This window comes from Stomoxys calcitrans, chromosome 2, assembly GCF_963082655.1.
Source record: "Stomoxys calcitrans chromosome 2, idStoCalc2.1, whole genome shotgun sequence".
Lineage (NCBI taxonomy): Eukaryota > Metazoa > Arthropoda > Insecta > Diptera > Muscidae > Stomoxys > Stomoxys calcitrans.
In genome coordinates this window covers 37093425-37112448 of record NC_081553.1, presented here as the reverse complement: position 1 = coordinate 37112448, position 19024 = coordinate 37093425, and the positions used below count along the sequence as shown (strand labels likewise).

Genomic DNA, 19024 nt, shown 5'->3' with positions numbered 1-19024 from the left:
TAGAAATCAGTTCAGATTTAGATATAGCTCTCATATATATATATATAGCCCAATTTTCACTCCTAGAGCCACTGCAAGCGCATTTATTGACCAATCTTCCCAAAAATTTTACACAACGCTTTCCTCGACGACTCCCACAACGTCTATAAAGTTTGCTCGAAATCGTTTCAGATTTAAATATAGCTCCCATATATGGTTGCCCAAAAAGTAATTGCGGATTTTTCATATAGTCGGCGTTGAAAAATTTTTTCACAGCTTGTGACTCTGTAATTGCATTCTTTCTTCTGTCAGTTATCAGCTGTTACTTTTAGCTTGCTTTAGAAAAAAAGTGTAAAAAAGTATATTTTTGATTAAAGTTCATTCTAAGTTTTATTAAAAATGCATTTACTCTCTTTTAAAAAATCCGCAATTACTTTTTGGGCAACCCAATATATGTTCGATCGATTTGCAGTAATAATGTAATAAAATGGTCATTTGTTAACCGATTATTTAGAAATTTGGGAGGAAGGATATTTTGACTCTCGACATTATAGGTGTTTTTTATGGAAATCGGTTCAGGTCTAGATATAGCTGCCATATGTATATATATCGCCCGATTTTAACTTCTAGAGCCACAGCAAGCGCATTTATTAACCCATCTTGCTAAAATTTTGTACAACGTTTTCCTCGATTAATGCCATAGTTTCTGAGAAGTTTATTTGAAATCGGTTCAGATTTAGGTATAGCTTGCCACATATGCATATCGGCCGATTTTCACTTCTGGAGCCACTGCAAACGCATTTAGTGGCCAATCTTGCCAAAACTACCACAATATCTGAGAAGTTTACTAGAAATCCGTTCAGATTTAGACATAGATCCGATGTATAGGTTCGTCCGATTTTCAGAAATATTGGAATAAAGTGCTCATTTGTTAACCCATTCTCTCGAAATATGGCAGGAAGGATTATCTCTTGACTTTGGACATTATAGATGAATTTCATAGAAATTGGTTCATATTTAGATATAGCTGTCACATATGTATATCGCCCGATTTTCATTTCTAGAACCATTGCAATCGCATTTTTTGACCAATCTTGCCAAAAGTTTGCACAAAGCTTTTCTCGACGAATACCACATTATCTGAGAAGGTTGATCGAAATGGGTTTATTGTAGAATTTGTAATAATGTTGTCATTTGTGAACCTTAGTCATTATAGTTTGAACATATATGCTCAAAATGTGATAGGGATTGTTTAACAACCCATCTGAAAACATCCGGCGAGGTCCATCAAAATTGTTTCAGAATTAGATATAGCTCCCGCTTTGTACCTATAGTGTAGGTGTAGGGTATTAAAGTCGGCACCGCCCGACTTTTGCCTTTCCTTACTGGTTTGCAATGAAAAGGGAAACCCATCAAATACCATTTATTTAAACTCCATACAGCCATTGGTTTAAGAGGAGTTTATGGGATCAGGCGTCCTCAAACGCTTGGCCCCAACATTTTTACTCTTTGGGGAAAAAGGTCCCATACATGGTTCCACATTTAGATATCAGATTCGTGTTCTACTCCCATATACCTTTATTTGAGCCCCATATTGCGATGGTCAGTAAATAATTGCTATTTGTGGGATGTTTTGGGGAAGGGGTAGATTCCTAGAAAATCGGTCCCGAAAGTGGGAATCAGTTTTGTACTCTTCTCCACAATACCTTTCATTTGAGTCCCACATTGACGTGGTCGGTAAATATGGGTGGTCCCCCAAAACACTTAGCCCTGAAAATATATCATCCTCGTGCTCTACTTTCAAATATCATTTTTTGAACCCCATATTGCCATTGGCCTCAAAATTGGTTATCAAATTCGCAAATACCTATACATTATGTTTTATGTCATACTCGTAATCTTCTCCCGAATACCTCTCATGTGAGTCTCATATTGATATGTAGACCCATATGTTTGTTTGGGGAACTTTTGGGGTTGCAGTGGTCCCTTGGTACCATGGACCAACTTTTAATACCATACTCGTATTCTACTCTCCAATACCTTTCATTTAATACCCATATTGTCCAAATTGGTTAGCCTTGATTTTGGGTGGTGTTTTTAGGGTAACGAAGGAGGGTCCGCCCCCCCCTTGCGATAACAAAAAAAGTAAAAGGCTTATTGCTCCTTCCTGACCAAATTCGTAATCCACCCCCGAATACATTTCATTCGAGTCCCATATTGTCATTATTGTCCAATATGCCTATTTGAAGGGGTTATGGGGTCGGGGCAGCCCCCTAGGTACTTGGACCCAAATTTTGGTATCAAATTTGTATTATACTCACGAATACCTTACATTTGAGACCCATATTGCCCCGATCCGTCCACTTTTATTTTTGGCTGGTACTTTTGGGGTAAGGGGAAGGGTCCGTCCCCCTTGCGATATGAAAAAAAACATATAGCCTATTGTTCCTTCTGGACCACTCCCCACAATTTGTGAAAATTTGAAAGAAATCGGTTCAGCCGTTTTTGAGTCTATACAGAACAAACTAATTTACAATACAAACCCATAAACACAAACTAATTTTTAAATATATAGACTAGCTGAGTCCGACCTGCTCTGCTGCGCCCGATTATGCTATGTTGGAGAAAAGTTCTCTTAATTTGGAAATTTCTGCCAAATTTCAGTAGAAAATGTATTCCAATTTTCCTGTGGATTTTTCTACTCTCAAATAACTCTTATTTAAACTCCAATAAGTAAAAGACCTGTTAAGTGTGTCGTGAATCCCCAGAGACTTGATCTCAAAAGTGGAAGTCAATTTTGTGCTCTACTCCCAAAGACCATACTGCCAAGGTTGGTAAATATGTCTGATTTAGTCCCACCATTGGATATCAGATTTGCTTTCTATTCTGACAAATACCTTTAATTTGATACCCATATTGTAGTGATTGGTCTATATATATGGGAGGTCCTCCTAGGCACCCCACCTCCGATTCTGATAAAAAATTTCGATTTTGATTCTTTGCAACAACTATGCCAAGTACCGTCTAAATCGGTTAAGAACCTGATAAAGCTCTTATATAAACTGATCTCCCTGTTTGACTTCTTGAGCCCGTGGAAGCCGCAATTTTTGTCCGATTTGGCTGAAATTTTCCACATAGTGTTCTGTTAAGATTTTCATATAATCTGATGAAGCTCTTGCAAAGGTCGAAATCGCGATTCTTTCAGCCCGTCCCCAATACATTTAACACATTACAATTGCTGAGACTCTTTAAAGAGTTTTTGTTGTTTTGCTTTTCTATTTGATATAGAGGCAAGAAGAACACATTGCTCTAAGCTGGAAACATTTTTATATGTCTCACAATTTTGCATGCGGTTCTATAATCAATGGATATGTAATGTAGAAGAAACATATAAAAACGTGTTCAGTTTGGGCGGACCGAATCTTGGGAAACCACTACCATAGATTCTGCACATATGAACTTAGTTGAAGGAGACATGTGTACTTTACGTCCCAAACTTCTGTCAAATCAGGAAAAATTGAAACACCTCGGGGCCGTAGAAAGCTAATCCGGAGATCGTCTTATATGGGAGCTTTATCAGGTTAGAGACTTACAATGGTCATAACGAAACATTACGTGCCAAATTTCAAACATATCGGACATCAATTGCAGGGGCTAAAGGTCGATTTATATGGGAGCTATATCAGTTTAATGACCGATTTAGAACTTGCTCGGCGCTGTTGTCGTAACAAAACGCTATGTGCCAAAATTCAGCCAACTCGAACAACAATTGCGGTTTCCAGTGGCTCAAAGGTCAAACCGAGAGGTCGCATTATATGGGGGCTATTTCAGGTAAATGACCGATATGAATCGTATCTGACAAGGATGGTGAAAGTTTCAACAGAATACTATATACCAAATTTCAGCTAATTTGGACGATAGTTGCGGCTTAGGAAGTTAAAATCGAAGGACAACTTTTTATAGGAGATATATATCTCTAAAAAAACAAATCTAGTCCGATATTGCCCATTTGTTTTCTAAACGGTGTCGTAATGTTGCTATCGAAATGGTGCAGGAAGTAATATTAATAGGGATGGAATTAAAAGGGACCTTGCGAATCTTGACGTTAACAAATATCCTGGTCCGGACGGTATATCAACACTTGTCCTTTGTAAGTGTTCTTCGACGCTTGTTCGTCCACTACGCAATCTTTTCAAACTTGCTTACCGTGCGGGAGTTTTCCCAGCGCGTTGGAAGATTGCGAATGTTCAGCCCATCCCCAAAGAACGTGGGGTGAACAACCCTGCGAATTACCGGCCAATTGCGATATGCTCCGCTCTCTCCAAAGGTTATGGAGAGTATGGTCAACCATCATCTTGTCAGATACTTAGAGTCCAATGGCCTTCTTAGCGACAGACAGTATGGGTTCCGCAGAAATCGCTCTACGGGAGATCTAATGGCATTTTTGTCGGAACGATGAAGTCGCTCTATCCACCAGTTTGGTGAGAGTAAGGTCGTGGCTCTGGATATCTCCAAGGCATTTGATAGGGTGTGGGACGGTGCACTGTTATCAAAGCTTGTCGCTTTAGGAGTCGGTAATAACTTTGTTCGATTTATATCGTGCTTTCTCAGAGTTCGCTCTATATGAGTTGTTGTAGATGGGTTCTCATCAGATGAGTATACATTGACCGCAGGTGTGCCACAAGGCTCTGTCACTTCCCCTTCCCTCTTTCTTATTTTCATTGACGGACTATTGGATCAGACTTCGAATTAAGTCTACTCATTTGCCGATGGCAGTAGTCTGTGTCATTCATATTCATTCGCCCATAGGCCCAGTCCTCAAGAAATTGTGAACAGGAGGCGCATTAAGGATAAGACGCTCTTCCAGGATTTGTTGACCTCTTCCAAGTGGGGTAAAATGAACAGAATAGACTTTAACGCACAGAAGAAGCAGTGCTGTTTCTTGTCTCACAAGCGATTCAATGAACCACTTCAATCGTCGATATCTATCGACGGTATAGATATTGAACAGTCAGATGCTCTTGATGTTCTGGGCATGAAGATACAATGTGATGTCCGCTGGTCAAAACACGTATTCGAAGTGTCGAAAGAAGCATTCAAGTGTTAGGGCTTTCTTAAGCGGTGCAAGAAATATTTCACCTCTTCTGGTCTTCGCAATATCTATACAGGAGCTCTAAAATCATCCTTGGAGCCACTTGACCGGGTTCAACGGAGAGCGATGGTGTTTATTGGGGTCAGTAGGGTATCCAACTCTATTGCTTCTCTTGAACATCGTCGGAATGTGGGTAGCGTTGTATTGCTCTAACGTTATTTTCATGGTGTGTGTTCCAGGGATATTTGTCTTCTTAACCCTGACGTTAGGATGTTCACCAGGAATGCAATGATTGGCCAGTCGACCGAACCATGCATTACCGAGAAAATTAATTTTTCGCCCAACCATTCGTATGTGGAATCGACTTCCGGCTAATGTCTTTCCCACCGACATTGACGTTCAGAAATTTAAGACTAATATCAATAAACACTACTCCCTCTTTCCCCCCTTCAACCCTTAACTTTTTTAATTGCCAACGCAATGCACTGCTTATAAAGGGGACATCCCCTGCTTGTTGGTTACGTGAAAAAAACGACCTATAACAACTGCATCGTTCGATCGATATCGCGATTTTCACAGACAGATAGACCGATGTATGCACGAACATGGCTTGATGGACTTATAGAACAGCGATGCCCAGCCCTTTACGGTAGCGTTGATGGCAAGCCACACGTATTCTGATGCTCTTTGTTGAGTCCAAAAAATGATTTTTACATGTTGAGAGAATTAAAAAATACTTAAAGAGAGTTATTCACACATACAGTCACATTTTCATTTTGGACATCGCTGACTTTGAATGTCAAGATGACGAAGTCAATATCTGTAGGTGTTACAAACATATTGAAAAGATTACTATACCTCCCATCCTATGGTGGTGGGTATAAAAAAATGCATGAAAAGAGATTGTCTATGATTCGTTATCTTTTATTTGTGGTTATGTGTAGTGTAAAAGAATTAATAAGACTTGTATTTTTTATAGAGACATGGTATTGGTTTGCGGGTCCTTTTTGTACTGTTTACGACAACAGCAGATTCTGCAATATTTATTATAAATGATTAATAAATATAAAAAACAATTAAGATTTGAATTTAAAAAACTGCATTTCTCTACAATTACCTTGTTTTCAAAACACTGCGAACCTCGGCTTTCATAACAAAGAGTATGAAAATTAGCAGAGCATCCAAAGTGGAGATTACAGTAAATATCATAATAATTTTAATTATTGAAGTATCATTCAGAAATGTTACAAGAACTACTGAGTAATGGGTGATTTGAGAGAGACCCATCATGGCAAATATGCGTAAAATAGTTGGTAAACTGTAGGGATAGAAAGAAAAAATTTAAACATAATAAAAACAATTAATAAGTAAAAGCGTGCTAAGTTCGACCGGTCCGAATCTTATATACCCTCCACCATGGATCGCATTTGTCGAGTTCTTTTCCCGGTATCTCTTTTTAGGCAAACATATGATCAAAGGAAAGAATTGCTATGATATTGGAGCTATTCGAATAAAAAAAGTTAAATAGGGAGATCGGTTTATATGAGAGCTGTATGAGACTATAGACCGATTCAGACCACAATTGACACGTATGTTGAAGTTCATGAGAGAAGTGATAATAATTGCGACCTCTAGATTCTTAAGAAGTCAAGATCGCAGATCGGTTTATATGGAGCTATATAAGGTTTTAGAACAATTAAGACCATATTTGGCACAGTTGTTGTAAGTCATAACAAAACAGCTATTGCAAAATTTCAGACAAATCGGATAAGAATTGCGCTCTCTAGTGGCTCAAGAAGTTAAGATTTAAGATCGGTTTATATCGCAGCTATATTAGGTAATGGACCAATTTGAACCGTACTTAGCAAAGTTGTTGGAAGTCATAACAAAACACCTCATGCAACATTTCAGCCAAATCGCATTAGAATTGCGCCCTATGGAGGCAGAAGAAGTCAAGACCCCAGATCGGTTTATATCGCAGCTATATAAGTTAATGAGCCGATTTGAACCAAACTTAACACGGTAGTTGGAACAAAACACCTCATGCAAAATTTCAGCCAAATCGGATAAGAATTACGCCCTCTAGCGACCCAAGAAGTCAAGATCCAAGATCGGTTTATATGGCAGCTATATCAAAACATGGACCGATGTGACTCATTTACAATCCCACTCGAGCTACACTAATAAGAAGTATTTGTGCAAAATTTTGACTTCTTGAGCCTTTAGAGGGCGCAATTCTCATCCGATTTAACTGAAATTTTGCACGTAATGTTCTGGTAGCACTTCCACCTCATGTCTTATCCTCATGCTAAGTATGGTTCAAATCGTTCCATGTTTTGATATAGCTGCCATATAAACCGATCTTGGATCTTGACTTCTTGAGCCTCAAGAGGGCGCTATTCTTATTCGATTTTGCACGTGGTGTTTTGGTAACACTTCCAACAACTACGCTAAGTATGGTTTAAATCGGTTCATATTTTGATATAGCTGCCATATAAACCGATCTTGGGCCTTGACTTCTTGAGCCTCTAGAGGGCGCAATTCTCGTCCGATTTAACTGAAATTTTGCACATGGTGTTTGGTATCACTTCCAACAATTACGCTGAGTATGGTTTAATTTAGTCCATTTTTTGATATAGCTGCCATATAAACCAATCTTGGATCTTGACTTCGTGAGCCAATAGAGATCGCAATACTCATCGGATTTGGCTGAAATTTTGCATGAAGTGCGAAGACGTTATTTGTAGAAGTACGTAAGAGAGTCTCTACAAGAGACTTGACAAACAAAATTATTGAAATTTTGTTGGCTTTCAACAAATTCTTAAGTTGAGGTTATTGTTAAAATGGGCGTACTACCATGTAGTGCACAAAACCCCCATGCCATTCATAACTTGCAAGACCAGGTTCGAGTCCCCCGATCGGTAAAAAAAATGTTTATACCCTCCACCATAGGATGGGGGTATACTAATTTCGTCATTCTGTAACTCCTCGAAATATTCGTCTAAGACCCCATAAAGTATATGAGGTGTTTTGTTGTGACTTCCAACAACTGTGCTAAACACGGCGCAAATCAGTATATATCCTGATATAGCTAAACCGATCCAGGATCTTGACTTCTAGAGCCTCTAGAGGGCGCAATTCTCATCCGATGTGGAAGAAATTTTGTACAACGGCTTCTCTCATGACCTTCAACATCCGTGTCAAATATGGTCTAAATCGATCAATAGCTTGATACAGCTCCCATATAAAGCTATCTCCCGATTTAGCTTTTTCAGCCCCTACAAGGCACAATTCTTATCCGAATGAACTGATGTAGTACACAATGACTTCTACAATGTTCAGCATTCATTTATGGTCCAAATCGGACTATAACATGATATAGCTCCAATAGCACAACAGTTCTTATTCAATATTCTATGTTTGTCTAAATAGAGATACCGCGCATAGAACTCGACAAATGCGATCAATGGTGGAGGCTATATAAGATTCGGCCCGGCCGAACTTAGCACGCTTTTACTTATTTTTAATATTCACCTACATTTGCCACACAGAATGTTTTTCCTCTTTTAATTTGGCCACTTTTAAACGCGTTCTCAAAACGTCCACTATTAGAATTACAAATACAATTGTGTTGACCGTAATGTATGGTACAAGCAAAACTAGAAAGATAAAATTCTTAATATGCAATTACTTTATAAGCAGTTAGGGTTAGCTGTTTCTTACCCTCATGCATATTCCGAAGAGAAAATCTCCATGCTACCATAGTCAGTATAAAGGATATACTCCAAACATACAAAGAATACCACAAGAAACGTTTTAAATCCTTTTTCCAATTGCGTTCCGTATTTATTTGTCGAAATGTTCGACGCATCTCGAAACAAGTAACATTCGACCATTGAAGACTTGAGATGCCGAAATAAAACATAGTTTTGCTGATAATATCTAGAGAAAATTTAAGCTCGAATGAGAATGGTGCGTTTTGTATAGAAATTTCGTCAATTGGTTTTTTTGCCAGAACTGATAATAAGCACATTTTTATATTCACCTGCATAGGATGGGGGTATACTGATATAGTCATTCCGTTTGTAAATCCATAAAGTATATATATTCTGGATCGTCTCGACATTCTGATTCGTTCTAGCCATGTCCGTCCGTCTGTCTGTCGAAATCACGATAGTGGTCGAATGCGTGAAGCTAGCCGCTTAAAATTTTGCACAGAAACTAGGTATTGATGTAGGTCGTTGGGGATTGTAAATGGGCCATATCGGTTCAGATTTGGTTATACCTCCCATATAAACCGATTTCCCGATTTGACTTTTTGTTCCCTGCAAGCCAAAATTTTGGCTTAAATTTTGCATATAGTTTTCTGTTATGTTACTTCAAACGACTGTGCCAAGTACAGTCCAAGTTGGTCAAGGAGCTGATATAGCTACTATATAAACCGATTTCCCAATTTGACTTTTTGAGCCCCTGGAAGCCATAATTTTTGTCCGATTTGGCTTAAATTTTGCACACAGTGTTCTGTGCCTATAAAGGTCCAAATCGGTCTATAACCTGATATAGCTACCATATAAACCGATTTCCCGATTTGACTTTTTGTCCGATTTGACTGAAATTCAGCATGTAGTGTTCTCTTATGACTTCCAATAACTGTGATAAGTACAGTCCGGATCGGTCTTTAACGGTTGAAGGTGTCTTTAAAAAACCAAAAAAAAAAAAAATCTGCCCAAATTTTTTTACAAAAATTCCCAAAATACCCCTTTCGGGCAAAAATGATTTCGTTTCAAATCGTCATTATACCCACCACCGTAGGATAGGGGTATACTCATTTAGTCATTGAGTTTGCAACACATCGCAATATCATTTTCCAACCCTACAAAGTATGGTTGCCCAAAAAGTAATTGCGGATTTTTCATATAGTCGGCGTTGACAAATTTTTTCACAGCTTGTGACTCTGTAATTGCACTCTTTCTTCTGTCAGTTATCAGCTGTTACTTTTAGCTTGCTTTAGAAAAAAAGTGTAAAAAAAGAATATTTGATTAAAGTTCATTCTAAGTTTTATTAAAAATGCATTTACTTTCTTTTAAAAAATCCGCAATTACTTTTTGGGCAACCCAATATATATATATTTTGGATCGTCGTAAAATTCTAATTCTAACTCTACAGGCTTCAAGAATTGAGATATTGAGCTGAAATTTGGCACAGATACGTGTTTTTGATCTTTTTAACAATATTATTTTAAGGAGTTGCTATCCACAGTCTTGGAAACGGGCAAGGATAGTCCCAATACCAAAGAATAACCAGGAATTTAGGCCAATAGCAATACTTCCATTTGTCTCTAAGATATTTGAGACTCTAGTCAACCGGAAAATATCTGAATATATTGCGAATAAATCGCTGCTAACAGATTTTCAATCTGGTTTCCGGCCAAAGCACAGTTGCACTACTGCACTTTTGAAAGTAGTTGAAGATGTAAGGAGTGATATTGACAGCAATAAAGTTGCCTTTCTTGTTCTTTTAGATCATTCGAAAGCTTTTGATTCCGTTGATCCCAATATACTTTGCCTTAAACTGAAACATTTATTTAAATTTTCTGAAAGAACAACGGATCTTATATATTCCTATCTTACGAATAGAAGCCAATCGGTATGTGTTGATAGCCGCTGTTCTAGTTATCTTCCAGTCTCAAGAGGTGTTCCACAGGGGTCTGTATTGGGCCCACTCCTTTTTTCCTTATATAGCAATGACCTTCCTGGACAGTTGCGCAACTGTGGTATTCATATGTATGCCGACGACGTACAGCTGTATATGAGCTCCTCGCCGGGGAGGTTGATCGATGGCGTACTTCGACAAAATAATGACTTGGATAGGATAAACACATGGGCAAACGCCAACGGACTTCTTTTAAATCCAATAAAGTCAAAGTGCCTTGTAATTGGTAGGAATCGGGTGACAATGCCGCCCAATCTTGATGTGGCAATTGCTGGAGCCCCAATTGAGATTGTTTCATCTGCAAGAAACCTTGGTTTGGAGTTTGATGATAGACTTTCATGGAAGAATCATGTCAGAATGACAGTGGGCAGGACCTACGGCGTTTTACGAAACTTATATATGAGTCGACAGTATACCCCTTTGTCAATAAGAATGCTTTTGGCTAGGACATTTATTCTGCCGAAACTATTATACTCTTGCGAGGTTTTTTACGGTAGTGATGTAACTCATAGGAATAAATTGCACGTGGCCTTTAACGATGTCGTTAGATACATTTTTGGTTTGCGTAGAAGAGACCGGGTATCTGACTTTGCCAGACAAGTATATGGTGTCTCTTTTAACTCGTTCCTTAAGATACGCTTGTTGCAAATGATCCACAAGATAATTTATACCAATGAACCGTCATATCTGGCTTCTGTTTTGCGTTTTGCTAACTCTACAAGAGGTAAACAAGTAATACAAATACGTCATCAATATCGTGTATCTGAACAACAGTTCTTTGTTAATGCTATACGTCTCTGGAATAATCTTCCCAATAGTATTCAAAATATAAGTAATGAACGACAGTTCAAATCTTTGATTTATAATCATTTTAATTAATTATTTGTTTTGTTTTTTTTATAACTATTTTTTTTAATTTATTTTATTAGTAACTTTGATTAAATTGTTAAATTTTCTTTAAAGTTTCTTTTTCTTTTTTTTTGTTTTGTTTAAACCTTTTTTTAACTTAAATATTGTATCAGTAACTTTGCTTAAATTGTTAAATATTTTGTACCAATTACTGTTCTATTTAAATGAAAACTTGTTGAACTCATTGTATTTATCAATTTACTAACCCATGCTTTATATAAGACACTGTCTTTTGTATGGGTTTTATCATAATAAAAATAAAAATACAAATACAAATACAAATACAATTTTGATGCAAGCTGTTTAAGTTCTTGGACGGGCCAAATCGGACCATATTTGGATATAGCTGCTATATAGACCGATCTGCCGATAAAGGGTCTAATACCCATAAATGCTTTTTTTTCATCCGATTTCGCTGAAATTTGAAACAGTGAGTAGTTTAAGGCTTCCCGACATCTGACCCGAATATGGTTCAGATCGGACTATATTTAGATATATACCTGCCATATAGACCGATCTGCCGATAAAGGGTCTGATGCCCATAAATGCTTTATTTATTGCTAGATTTCGCTGAAATTTGAATCAGTGCGTAATTTTAAGCCTCCCGACATCTGACCTAAATATAGTTTAGATCAGACTGTAAATAGATATAGCTACCATCTGGCCGACCTCCCGATAAAGGGTCTAATGCCCATAAATGCTTTACTCTTAATCCGATTTCACTGAAATTTGAAACAGAAAGTAGTTTAAGGTTTCCCGACATCTAACCCAAATATGGAACAGATCGGACTATATTTAGATATAGTTGCCCTATAAACCGATCTCCCGATAAAAGGTCTGAAGCCCATAAAAGCTTTATTTTTTAGCCGAATTCGCTGAAATTTGAAACAATGAGTTGTTTTAGGCCATTCAACATCGGACTCAAATATGGTTCAGATCGGACTGTATTTAGATATAGCTGTCATATAGACCGGTCTGTCGAAGCCTATAAAAGCCTTATTTACTACCCGATTTCGCTGAAATTTGAAACAATGAGTTGTTATAGGCCAACAAACATCGGACCTAAATATGGTTTAGATTGGACTGTAAATAGATATATCTACCACCTGACCGATCCACCGATATAGGGTCTAATGCCCATAAATTCTTTATTTTTTATCAGATTTCGCTGAAATTTAAAACTGTGAGTAATTTAAGATTTCCCGATATCTAACCCAAATATGGAACAGATCGGACTATATTTAGATATAGCTGCCCTATAGACCGATCTCCCGATAAAAGGTCTGAAGCCCATAAAAGCTTTATTTTTTAATAGAATTCGCTGAAATTTGAAACAATGGGTAGTTTTAGGCCACCCAACATCGGACCCAAATATGGTTCAGATCGGACTGTAGATATAGCTGTTATATAGACCGATCTGCCGATAAGGGCTCTGAAGCCCATAAAAGCTTTTTTTACTACCCGATTTCGCACAAATTTGAAACTGAGTTATTTTGAGCCTCCTGATATTCAACCGATAAATCGGATTATATATAAATATAACTGCCGATCTGCCGATAATGGGTCTGAAGCCCATAAAAGCTTTACTTTTTATTAGATTTCGCTGAAATTTGAAGCCTCCCGACATCTGGCCTAAATATGGATTAGATCGGACTTTATTTATAGTTGCCATATAGACCGATTTACAGTTTAAGTGTCTGGAACCCATAAAAGCTGAATTTTTTTTGGCAATTTCGCTGAAATTTGAATCAGTGAGTTGTTTTACGCCACCCGCCATCTGACCCAAATATAGTAAATATCGGAATGTTTTAGATATAGCTGTCATATAGACCGATATACCGATAGAGGGTCTGTTTCGACATCGGAACAACATGTGTGTCAGATGCAACTTTATAGATATATCTGTCATATACACCGATTTTCCAATTTAGGGTCTTAATACCATAAAAAGTAGTCTGAAAATGTTACTTGTATATGATTTCTCGGGATCTGAATAATATATGATCGAGACCAGTCACTATTAAGATATAACTACGGATATAGAAGTGAAGAGAGTAGAAAGATTATTATATCCTTGTTTAATTTGGTCCAGATGGGTCCAAATTTGGTTATAGGTGCCATATAGATCGATATCTCGATTTAAAGTCTTGTCCCTATAAAAAGCGCATTTACTATCCGATTTCGTTGAAATTTGGTGCAGCGACTTATGTTAGACTTTCGACATCCGTGGTTCAGATCAGGGATCTGGGCTTTGGAACTTATGAACTTGATTTTCCAATCTTTATATAAAAATCAATAAGATGTATCTGTGCAATATTTCAAGCGGCTATTTTTATGCGTTCGATCGCTATCGAGATTTCGACAGAGAGACGGACGGACAAGGCTAGATGGGCTCAAAATGTCCAGATGATCAATAATATATATACTTTATGCGGTCGTAGATCATTATTTCGAGGTGTTACCCTCAACCCCATCATACGGTGGGGAGTATAAAAACAAATTTTATAACAGAAGGTTTGTCCCCACGATAATTAATGTACGGTTATTTATTACCAATTTTATTTTTTTCTACGAGAAACCGGATCTAAGTTCAAAGTATTCAACCCAAGCAGCAGTACTCTCTGGTTTCTGAATGCACAGTAAGTCAGTTCAGGCAGTTCTACATACCTTTTTCATACTGTTCCAAATATGGATAGTGATAATCATAGACAGCTGGCATCATAAGAATACTTGGTATCATCATTGAAATGCCATAGCATATAAAAAGTTTTGAATTGATCTTCTCACGCAGTTCCTTCAGTGTTCCATAGACCAAAATCGTCGCTAGCATGAGAAGCGTAGAGAGGATTGTGGCAGTAAAATATGGAATTAAATAGGCATTTTTCAACGCCTCAACTTCATTTTCCTAAAAAAAAATAAAGAAAAAAATAATTAAATATTTGTGGTTTTAGTACTAATTTTAATACCCTCCTCTTTAGGATGGGGGCATACTAATTTCGTCATTTCGTTTGTAACACTTCGAAGCCTTGATCTGAGACCCTGCAAAGTTTATATATTCTTGTCCTAGTCGATTTAGTCATGTGCGTCTGCGAGTATATCGGTCCATGTTTTGATATAACATATAAACCGATCTCGGATTTTGACTTCTTGAGCCTCTAGAGGGCGCAAATTGTATGAAATTTGGCATCATGTGTTTTGTTATGACTTCCAAAAACTATGCCAAGTATGGTTTAAATCACTTCATAACCTGATATAGCACCCATATAAACCGAGCCTAGATCTTGACTTCTTGAGCCTCTAGAGTACGCAATCATCATTCGATTTGTCTGAAATGTTGCACAAAGTGTTTCGTTATGACCAACAGCTGTGCCAAGCATGGTTAAAATCGGTGTATAACCTGACATAGCTCCCATATTAACCGATGATTCTAATCCGAAAGGGATGAAATTTGACGATATACTTATCTAGTCATTCCGTTTGTAACACCTCGAAATATTGACCTATGACCCTATAAAGCATATATATTCTAGATCGTTTTGGCATTCTGAGTCAATCTAGCCATGTCCGTTCGTCTGTCCAAAACTCGATAGCATTCGAATGAATAAAGATATTCGCTTGAAATTTTGCGCAGATACATCTTATCTGTGTAGGTAATTGGGGCTTGCAAATGGGTCATATTTCTTTGGTTTTCGATATAGGCCCTAAATAAACCGATCCCCAGTTTTGATTTCTTAACCACCTAAAGACCTCAATTTGAAAACCGAATAATATCTTGAGTTACGATTATCGATAGTTTTCCAGCTCCAACGACCATCCTTGGCATAGGCATGATGTTTTTTGTATTTGAACAATTCGCTGGATGACCTACTCTTAATCATGGTATCCACTATACTCTCCATGCTTTAGAGTAGAGAGTGAGGCAAGTTAGTCTATTAGTTTGCCATCGTTTTTGCTGAAAACATTGGAAAGACTGATTGACCTGAAGGTGAGAGGGGGACTGACGCCGGAGAACTTCAGTGGGGCACAACACGCACGCACACGGCGGGTGACTAGAGGAACGTCCCAAGGAGGGTTGTTTTCACCGATACTGTGGAACCACATGATGGATCTCGGTGGGGACGGCACGAGGATTATCGCTTACACGAACGACGTAGTGCTGCTGGTCCGAGGGAGGTGTCTGTCGACGTTCAGCGAGATGATGGAAGGGTCACTGAGGATGTAGTTGTGATGGGCTTGAGGACCAACCCAGGGAAGACGGAGCTGGTGCTCTTTACGCGTAGATATAAGTTACCGGAGTTCAGACTCTCGTCATTGGATGGGGTCGCACTGCGACCGTCGCAGAAGGCGAAGTACTAGGCATAGTCCTCGATTCGAACTGTTCTGGAAGAGGAACACCGAGGAAAGAAGCCATAAGGCACTGTGCGTTTTTTACTCCTGCAGTAGAATGTTCGGTAGGAAGTGGGGGGTGACTCAGATGATTTATTGGATGCATACGGCCATCGTGAGACCAGTACTGGCCTATGGAGCACTGGTATGGTGGGATGCCGTAGGCAAGAGGACGCGCGCGAAGGAGCTTGAGAAGCTCCAGAGACTGTCCTGCGTCGGGATCACAGGGGCGCTGAGATCCGCACCGAAGGTAGGACTGGAGGCTTTGCTGGATATGCAGCCCATTGGGGCCTATATTTAGAACTGCCTCGCCAGGGTCGCTCTTAGGCCGAGAGAGCTCGGCATGCTGAAGAAGGATGGTTGCGGCCACAGTTCGATTCTGGGTGTTATGGAAACGGAGGGTAGACTGAGGAGGATCGCCGACTACCTGGCACCATTGCCGACTTGAGTAAGGGGATTCGCGATTCGATTTCCTGGGAGAGATGAATGGAGGGCGAATGGAGTATTTGAGGAGGATGAGACCTCCATCTATACAGATGGCTCCAAGAGGGAGTCAGGGATTGGATTGGGGGTCTACACTGATGCACTCAATATCAGTATGTCTTTGAGACTGCCGGACGAGTGTACGGTCTTTCAGGCAGAAGTCTGTGCCATTGCAGTGGCCGCAAGAGGAATTCTGGGAAGGGGATTACCGCCCTCGAAACTCCGAAACTCAGAATTTATGTAGACAGGGTCGTGGATGGTTAGGTCGAGGATGGTTAGGTCGAGATGAGTGGCGGACTTTTTGGAATCCCTGGATACGCTCCGGGCCCACGATGTGACGCTGACATGGGTTCCTGGGCATGAGGGGATTCCAGAAAATGAGAGGTCGGACGAGTGCGCCAGCAGTTGTTCGTCTGCGCCGGGCGGATTAGTCATCGATATTGCCTACGTGCCATTTGTCGAGCTACTGAACACAGTAGATGTAGTGGCCAGGACGGCATCGGAGGCGAGGTGGGTCTCGGTGGATGGTTGCCGGACTGCGGAGGCGCTATGGTCGATCATCGAACTGAGGAGGGCGAGGGAGTTGCTGGCTTTCGATAAGAGGTCGATGAGTACTTTGACAGGGGTCATAACCGGACATAGGCCACATGGCGGCGCGAATGGGATACCGCACAATGACTTCTGTAGGAGTTGCCTGGATGAGGAGGAGACTATTGAGCACTTGCTGTGTTCCTCTCCGGGTCTGCAGAGACGTAGGCTCTCCTTTCTGGGGAGCTGTTTCTTCTGTGATCTGGGTGAACTTGCAAACGTACCTCTGGTATCTCTCCTAAGGTTTGTTGAGTGAACAGGATGGTTTCGACGGGGGGTGCAACAAGTTCCGGGTTAGGTAGATCCGTGCTTGAGTAGGTACGGGCGGTTCTTCACCCCCCGCTCGGATTTCTCCACTCATTCTGTCTTTTTCTTTTATTCGTGTATAACCTCTAGTACGAGGTCTCACATTTTCTTTTTTCTTCCCTTTCTCTCTCTAGGGTACCACAATAGGCCAAACTAGCCTCTGAATGAACTCACCTTTGGTCGGCGACCCATGCAACCTAAACTAAGGCAAGTTAAGGTGCCGCATAGCTTGCTTTGCGGAGATATAAAGACCAACCTCTGGCCAGTCTATCGGAGTATATACAAGGCACTCTGAATATAGCGGTCAGATTAGGCACCAGTTAGAGCATTTCCTTTTGTAGTAAAGCCAGAAATATTCCTTTAGATTTGGATGATTTCAATGGTCGCAAGCCCCTCAAGCTTGGAAGCTTCACAGAATTTCTTCTCCATAAAGTCCGTAATGATGAGCCTTCAATCAATCTCATTGTCCTTGAAATCTGGTGTCTCCGTAAGTCTCGTAATATCATATGGAGTATGGTTTTTCATTGAAAGCCTTAACATGTCCTCCGTTGTCTCAGTTATCATTCCAAATTCGTCCACATTGCTCATGAAATCTAGTGTCTCCGTGAGTCCTGTTGTCTCCTTGGAATATGCGCTCACATCGAAAGTCGTTCTACATTCTCTCCCTTCTTATACCCAATTCTTCTTAGTTTCGCGATGGGTTTTTGAGAGACCGGCACATAGAAAAGTTTTTCGTCACTTACTTTATATCTAGGAGGCCACCGTAGCGCAGAGGTTAGCATGTCCGCCTATGACGCTGAACGCCAGGGTTCGAATCCTGGCGAGACCATTACAAAAAAATTTTTCTGCGGCGGTTTTCCCCTAATAATGCTGGTAACAATTATGAGGTACTACGCCATGTAAAACTTTTCTCCAAAGAGACGTCGCACTGCGGTACGCAGTTCGGACTCGGCTATAAAAAGGAGGCCCCTTATCATTGAGCTTAAACTTGAATCCGACTGCATTCATTGATATGCGAGAAGTTTGCCCCTGTTCGCAATTTGCATTTTTACTTTATATCTCACCTGAACATTAGTTTCTTCTTTAACAGCTATACATTGTTTGGGAAGTGGAAGTAGGGTATATTTTCCTCCTAACTCAAGGCGATGAGGGGTAAAACAATAATCGCCAAAAATATGCTAAAAATTACCCAAAAAGTATTTCAAAAGTTAAAAAAAATAATTCTAAGCCGCTTACATCCAAGTTTAATGTATTTGGTTCATTGTCTATAACTTCTAGGGGAGCACTGCAAGGGGTTTCTACCTTATGATCAAAATCATCTAGTACACTTATGGTTCTAACATAATTACGGCCCAATGGCATGCGCTTCATCCATGAGATGTTTGCCGCTTTGTCTAATGACTCACAACGTTTTGAGTTCAAGTTGAAAGATTTCCATTTTTCACAACACAATGTCATGCAAAGTTTTCGACGATCTTGACAATTTTCAGATGCCAAACCACGCACAAAACTTGAGATGTATATGGTAAGGAATAAATATTTCAAAAACTTGCTTCTACCCATCATATT

General features: G+C 39.5%; 1 protein-coding gene across 1 annotated transcript; it reads right to left on the bottom strand.

Moving 5' to 3' along the window:
- Positions 1 to 5974: 5974 nt before the first annotated feature.
- LOC106089833 (G-protein coupled receptor Mth2-like) lies at positions 5975 to 19023 on the bottom strand. The gene is made up of 7 exons (XM_013255826.2): positions 18692 to 19023; positions 18520 to 18633; positions 14360 to 14597; positions 8795 to 9013; positions 8610 to 8730; positions 6189 to 6389; positions 5975 to 6105 (listed from the first exon to the last, which is right to left on the bottom strand). The coding sequence occupies exons 1-7, from the start codon at positions 19019 to 19021 to the stop codon at positions 6045 to 6047; spliced, it is 1284 nt and encodes a 427-aa protein (XP_013111280.2). The 5' UTR covers positions 19022 to 19023; the 3' UTR covers positions 5975 to 6044.
- Position 19024: the final 1 nt, after the last annotated feature.